Below are 8,122 nucleotides of genomic sequence, written 5' to 3'. Positions count from 1 at the left end.
AAACGATTTGCATTTGTAGAAAAACTATAAGTAAATTATAGTTACTTAATGCAGTTCTATTTTAAATAGAATAATTTATATTACAGAGAACTTTTCTATTTCTTATGTATAAACTTAGACTTAAATGTACACTTAAAAAATTAACTTCAGTATACGTATATATTGTGTAATTATAATTTTTCATAGAAAACATTCATGATCACTTTAAATAAATTAAAAATTATCTTTAATTATTATAATTTGTATATTTTTTTTTGTAATAAATTACCTACCGATATCAAATGACTTCATTTCGAAAATATTAAACATAATTTTATAAAGACACATACGTTCAGTTCAACAGAAATAAACTCACTGGATGAAATTTAGATCAAGTGACTTCATAAACCCTAAACTTTGGGGTATTTTTTTTCAAGCTTTTGTTTTAAGATGATAATACTTACAACAAATTAAAAATATATGTACTCGAATCTGTGAATAATATTAAAAGTGTTCACTATAAAGCAGAAAATCGATTTGCAATCGGTTTTGACAGACTGTAGCCGGTAGATAACTTTATCTATCGCAGCTACAATTAGTCTATAGTTAAAAACTTTTAAGTTAAATTAGTCATATTTATTTTCATTATAAAGTGAATATGTGTTTACTCATATATGGAGCTAGAAAATCAATATTTTTGTATATTCAAACAATGAAACTTCAATCACATATTGAATATATATATAACATATATATGTATATACATTCTAACATGCACTTACGTTATATACGTACTATATTTATATTGCAGATATCGCAATATAAAACCAAATCTGTTAAAGCATTTCATTGACGTCAAAATGCATTAAGTTTTTCAAGAGTCTCAGCTGCTCAAATTATCCTTTAAAGACATTGTCTTCATTACTGTCAAGGTATTGACTTCATTAGACAATTACACAAACAACGGTTCACACTGCATATATATAGTAAAACATAATTAAAAATACAATAATAATAAAAAGCACTTTTTTTTCGGCTTGCGGATGCTATGCAAGACATTGGATGCATCGAGCCGTCACAATGTGTACGCAAAATGTTTTTAAATAAATTTTAACACATTTATTCGATAATGTCTGCAATAAACAATCTGTCTGCTCTTTAATACGATGGATTAAACCGTTTTCAACCAGGTACTTAAGGTTACAGACATAAAGAAAAAATTTGGTACTACTAACTATATTGTGCTAAGATCATTTTTATGTCGAAATGCTATAATTAACACAACACTCAAGGAGTTTTCGAATTATCTAAGAAAAACTCAGATTTTTGAATTAGTTTTTAATTTTAGGTTTAACGAAAATTTTTATTAGAAATTCGTCTTCTTTAAAAAAAAAACAAATACTCTCTTTTAAGAGTCATACACTCATTCCAACACTTCTAAATCTTTCGATAGGTAATATTTCGAATAGTTTCAGAACGTTGCTTTAAAAATAACTGGTTATATTGCGAAATAAAAAACCAACATTTATATTATACATTTATAAAACCTTATTTAAACGTATTAAACTTTAATTAAATACTTTTATAAATAAAGAAGGTATAACAGTTTTACTTATTCTGATCAGTTTGTATATTAGTTATAGCATAAAATCATCGATACTCTGTCCTATTAATAAACGACCAATTTTCGCTTCTAAACATTCCACATATTAAATTTGAAGTATACATTTTAAAAACGCAAATAATAGTTTGTTTTGAAATGGACAAAATGTCGAACGTCACTACTCTAATACACTTGTCAAACTAATAAAGAATATATACGAATGTACTACAAAGAATATGCAATGTCTACATAGGATTAAAAATATAAGATGGACTTATTATAGCTGACCAGACGGAGTGCTTCAGGTTATCACTTGGAACACCAAAACATTTTGGCGTATCCCTAAATACCATTTTAAGTTTTGCTAAAAGTTCTGGATAGTTTTTAAACCTCTGAGTTTCTTATATAGTAACATAATGGATTAATCAGCTTAAGTGGATCTTAAGGATTGCCAGTATAAGCTAACATAACATTTTATAATATCTTTATTTTATGTATAAGAAAAAGTGTTAAGAACTTTCAACTAAGATCTTATTGTAATATTTAGTATGTGATGTGTATCATTTCAGACTATACTCCTACTTTATATTATTAACAATCTTGACAATTTTAATATCTGGACTTTAATAAATTTATTTAATTGTTTTTAATTAATTTAATTAAATTAAATTTATTTATTTTTTATTTAAATTTATTTATTTAAAAATATTTAAAAAACAAAGTGAATAAATAAATTTTTTAAAGACTTACCGAAAGTTGAATACTAAAATTGCAATTCTTAATAAAGAAGTGTATTTATATACATATATAACATATGCATGTAAATGCAGTGTATGTTAGCATTTAAATAAAATCATTTTTTATCACTCATATAAACATCTAAACAAATTTAAGTTACTTTACTTTAATCACTAAATTTATATAGAGAGATCAAGAAACTTTTTATTTACTAATTCACAAATTATATTAACTAAGAAAACCCGGTATAATTTTTACGAATATAATTACTTTGAACATTACAAAGGTTGAACCGATCACTGAATATTACATATTACTAAGCTTAAACTAAAAAAAAACAAGAAAACAATTTTTAACAGTTAATAAATATGAAATATATACATATATATATTATAAAAACGTCGCGTTCAAAAATGTAATAAACATCTTTGCTGAATGCCGGGCGAAGAGAGACTAAATGTTGTGATTTTAAAATTTTAAACAAATTCCTTTTTTCTTATCATCAAAGCAAGAATATCAACAACGGTTTTAGAAGATAACACTCGACTAACTACATATGAACGTCGGCGACAATTTTTTCATATTCCAGAGTTGTAAAGTAAATGTGATCATTTATTCACTTTTACATATGAGACATGGAAGAATATATTATTTTTATTAATTAATAAATTTTAACCCCAGCATTGTAAGTTTTAAAGCTCTTGATAGCTTTCGAAGAAATATCAAAGTCATTATTATTTTACGATCTTGTACAAAACAATATTTTCGCTTTATACGGTCTTTGCGGATACGCTCTCGGGATCTTTGCATACACGATCTTTGCATACACGATCTTTACATACACGATCTTTGCATACACGGTATTTGCACATATGACCTTTTCCTATACGATCTTCACATACACGATCTTTGCATATACGATATTGCATACGATCTTCGCATACACGTTCTTTGCATATATAATCTTTGCACGCCAATTTGTTTAAGCATCCAGTAATGTTAAACTGCAGGTCTGTATTATTAAGATTATCATACAGTTCTGCGCAAAATACAGCAATATCAAAGGGAAATAACATAAAAAAAAGGAATGTCTTGATTAATCAATTTTATTCTACTAAAAAAGTATTAAATTAAAAAAAAAATAACTTAAATTTTGTTCTTAATATTAATTATTTCGCATATCAAAATATATTTCAAGTCGAAAACTTAGGTTAGGTAGTACCAGCGATCTTAAAGGATCCACTTAGACCTATTAGCCCATAGTGTTACCGTATTAAAGAAAAACTTAGAGATTTAAAACCACCTTGAACCTTTGGCAAAGCTTAAAATGCTATTTAATGGAACGTCGTGCAGTTGATTAAGATCCTGCAGAAAAAACAAAGCAGATGAGAAGCACTTCATGGTCCTCTCCGCAACTGCAACAGGTATAATTGAGACGGAGCTTCAAACTTAAATCATTATTTTCTAATCTCCAATGACTGTAAGTAAACCTACCACAAGACTGATATCACCACAGGGTATCTAAATGAGAGAATTTCTTTTTAATGGCCCGTGGCCAATGTGCATACATATGCCTACATGTTATTGAGTCTTTCCATCTTTTATCAAAAAGATTAGCATAGAAAAAACTCAGTGACAGTTGGTATATCAGCGATATGCCTAGATTGTTTAGCAGTTTCGAGTAAGTTCCTGAAGAACCACTCGTAGTTAGCACGTCTGCTTTGCAATTACCGAAATTGAAAACAACTGCATATAAATTTAAGCTCATTTCGTCGTTTAAATAATATTCTAAAAGTTTGATAAAAATAAATATTGAAGTCTAACAATAACAATATTTCTCCATTACCTAAAAGACTTTCTTTTAAAAACAAAACATATAGTAAAATTTCAATAATTTGTTATTGAAATCAAGCCAGTGTAATGCGAATCCAACTAGATGTCGCATTGTGCTGCTAAAAACCTGATCGTCGCGACTCGAATCTTCTCTTTCTTGAACGTAAAATTTTATAGTAAAATATAGTAAAATTTTAATTACTTGTTATTGAAATCAAGCCAGTGTAATGCGAATCCAACTAGATGTCGCATTGTGCTGCTGAAAACCTGATCGTCGTGACTGGAATCTTCTCTTTCAAGAGCGGTATCAACTAAGTTTACCACCTTACTGTACTTCTGTATGTAAGCAGTTCACATGATATCGTACAGATGGAAGACACCAAATAGTTTTACGACTATTTAAAAGTATTTGGAAAGTACTTTTGCCCTAAAATATAAAACTTTTTCTTCGGATCTGCATATCCGAAACTACACTCTGAAAAATATTTTCGTTGACTTGACCAGATTTTAACTATATCTCAGATCGAAATATTTTTACTCAACGCATCAATATTTGTTTCAAACATACCACATGTTGCTTTTTATCTTCTTCTTTACCACGAGAGTTAAAATTTTTCTAACAAAATAATCAGGTCTATTTAACTAATATGTGCTAAGAACATATTGTTCTGAGTGTTATACCACTGTAGAGGTTTCATGGTGACATTTCTGTTTCTTAATCACATCTGACAAAGAAACCTGCGAACACATCCTGTAAATATCGTTAATCGATTTTTCCGTTTAGCAAATCATCCTGATTACGACTGTTTGCAGACAGATTTAGTTTAAAAAGCGTATACAATGACGTCTTACCTTCACTGTAACTGTTTTTGGTGAATCAGTTTGATGATATCGCATTGTGGACTCAGTTTATATATAAATTTTTCATATTAAAGATTGAACTCTAAATATACGAAACACCATTTTCATGCCTGTAATATTTACATCTAAAATTTATTGATATATATATTAAACTTTTATTGATATCACATAGTAATTATGTTTTCGATTACATTTAATTTTATATATTAAGTAGCATAGTTATAAATGGTACATTTGAAAATAATTTAAGAAAATGTTTTTGTACAATAAATAGTAAAACTAAAACTAAAAACGTAACTTAAATAAATAAAAAATATTTTTAAATTATTTTATTAATATATATTTATATATAAAGATATAAAAGATTTTTGTAACATATAAAAATTATTTTTTGGGATATTCCCTTGACAGTTTGGCCTGCCATCCTGTTGCGGGTGGGTGTGATTCCTGGAATGAAATAAAGTAAATAATTAAAATCAAGAGAACAATTAATCTTAAAATAATTATTTATTATATTATAATTTAAAAATATTGTTTTAAGTTTTGATTATCTATAAAATATCTTTGCTCGCTTTCAATAAAATAAGGATCAATATCCTTGATAGTTCTCTCTGGGTTAAACTGAATTAAACTTTAACCTTGTTGCAATAATACCATTCAACGAGTTCTTAAGTTCTCAAGTATGAACTACAAATTCAACATAGAATAGTTAATTATATATACTTTAAATATTAAAGAAGATATATGTTTAAAAAAGAAAAAGAAGTGTTTGGCAATCCGACAATCCGCAATAAAACGAAACTGCTGTGTGGTCAGTCAAAAATTTAATTAATTAATAAATAATAAAATTTTGTTGTTGTTGTTTCCTACTGTTCAATATGACTAGTATGTTTGACGAGGCCCTATGCTTCAATGGGAGATGAAAATAACAGAAGAAGAAGTATGTTTGACACTTAAAATTCTATTTCATAAACTTTATTTTAGTTGTGTTGTTTAATAATATATATACGTGTATATATATAATTTGTTGACTTACATAAAATCGTACAAAGTTACGTAGACATAAACTGCGGTGAGTTCATAACGTAAGCTTAATGAACTTCCTTCAGGATACACTTACAACAGGACGGCACTTTGAACTGATCTGTTACAACAGTGCCATTTGGAGTGATGGCTACCAGTGCACGATAGATATGATTTTGCTTACAGGTTGCCTTCACACCATTCGGTAGGGAATCGGAATACTTGCATTTGCTACCTTCATTCCTAAAATCAAAAGTACTGGTTATATTTGCCTGTGTATGTTTTGACCATAAAAAATACTTACGAACATAGCTCCACACGTAGTCCCTGCTTAAATTTGTCATTATCATTTACTATGAACAATAATTCGTTATTTTTTGAGAGTTGCGCTTTTGGAAATATAATTTTCTCTTCGCTAGTACAGAAGAAACTCTCATCTGGACCGATATTTATGCGTTGTTGTACATTTTGAGGTTGCACAAGCTCATCCGAAAAGAAAAATTGAAGTTTGGAAAATTCATCCAATAATTTTGATTCGAAATTACTCAAATCAGGATAATTGCGAACTTCCGTACAAAATGGCTTAGCAGCATGTAAGTCATCCTTACATGTAGGTGTATCGCTACTGGGTGGATCTTTGAAGATTATTGCTGCAATTGTTAAGCAGACATTAATATATGTTAGGTTAGTAAATAAAACTGTGCTTACGTCCTTGCTGACTTCTAGGTGGATGAGCCAGAATAGGTTCCTGTGAATGTAAAGTATTATTAAAAACCAAATCTAATTTACCATCAGATGTTCTTTGCACCTTGAATGACGGTATTTGCTGAGTTGATCTCTCAACAAAAAGTGGATTAATGTGAGTGTCATGATTTCTCGGTGATTTATAGCCACTGAATGTTCTCTATAAATTTAAAAGCATTTAAGCGTATGATGAACAAATTAGTCAAATGTATTTTAGTAACCCTAGGCGATGGTTAAAAACTTACATTAAATATTATAATACCATTCGAGCTATTGTCTGTTACAAATATATTTGATATTAGAGTATCTACATTTGTTAGATTAGCATTATTAGATCTGTTTAATGCTTGTCGATTTGGAGATTGTAGTCGCTGTTGTTGCTGATGTGAAATGAAGCGATAATTGTCTGTTTCATCTTCCATAACATTATTTATGTTCTTAGTCTTATATTCATTGGGATTTATATAAGAAGATCTTATGTGCCGCGAAAGTAATAAGTCACTAGACCGACAAACTATCTGAAACAAACACACACAAAAACGATATACACATAAAAAGCATGTTACCAAAAAAAATAATGAAAAGTTTTAAATTTATTTGACAAGAACTCCCTGGTCTGTAGTGGTGTGAAGAAATCGCTGGAATATACAACTCGATGAGATAAAAATTAAAAATATTTATTTTAGCTTTTATTGTCATCCATTATACGTCAGCACTTTGCATCCATAATTTATAAATTAAGACATTGTTAAGTATATGTACAATATAATTTATGCGGTACCGAGAAAAACCTCAAAGTCACAGATACTTAAAGTCCGCCATAAAATAATGTTTATAAGCAATTATAAATTGCATTTTTCTACACAATCAAGTAACGTATACGCCCCTTAATCCGCTCATTATAATCACAAGCATTGGGGTCTATTTATTTATTTGCCCTTAATTGAAGTCAAAAGAAGATAAAAATTTAATCAAAAGTATTTTATTTTGTGGTTACCGCTGAAAGGTTCTTGACACAAAGAAACAATTACATGTAGGGAAAATTATAAAATTAATTGTAGGTTGGAGATAAAAAATATAATAGAAGTTTTCGCAAAAATAATAAATCTAATACATCTAAAACCAAACCACAAAATGCCCACCGAACTAAAAACAATAGAAGTAAAATGGGACTTCCATATCAGTCGAAAACGCTTCAATGAATTATATCACACATTATAAAAAATTTTACATTATATAAAATTTTAATTCAAATATGAAACCTTTATAAAAAGGTAGATTGTTTGAAGATAAATCTAAAGATATATAACACAGGGTAAGGACACTGGCTAAACAGCTATT

At 28.4% G+C, this 8,122-nt stretch overlaps 1 protein-coding gene across 1 annotated transcript; it reads right to left on the bottom strand.

Annotated features, from left to right (window-relative positions):
- Positions 1 to 5,408: 5,408 nt before the first annotated feature.
- Positions 5,409 to 7,299, bottom strand: LOC119680499 (protein spaetzle-like; the record flags this gene model as incomplete). The annotated part of the gene is given in 6 exon segments (XM_038093329.1): positions 5,409 to 5,461; positions 6,051 to 6,280; positions 6,342 to 6,687; positions 6,746 to 6,785; positions 6,846 to 6,941; positions 7,027 to 7,299. Coding segments are annotated over 5 exon segments (930 nt in total), but the record flags the coding sequence as incomplete, so codon positions are not given.
- Positions 7,300 to 8,122: the final 823 nt, after the last annotated feature.

This window comes from Teleopsis dalmanni, chromosome 2, assembly GCF_002237135.1.
Source record: "Teleopsis dalmanni isolate 2A chromosome 2, ASM223713v2, whole genome shotgun sequence".
NCBI classification, from domain to species: domain Eukaryota; kingdom Metazoa; phylum Arthropoda; class Insecta; order Diptera; family Diopsidae; genus Teleopsis; species Teleopsis dalmanni.
Note: the sequence above shows the minus strand (reverse complement) of the source record. Positions and strands in the feature narration are given on the sequence as shown.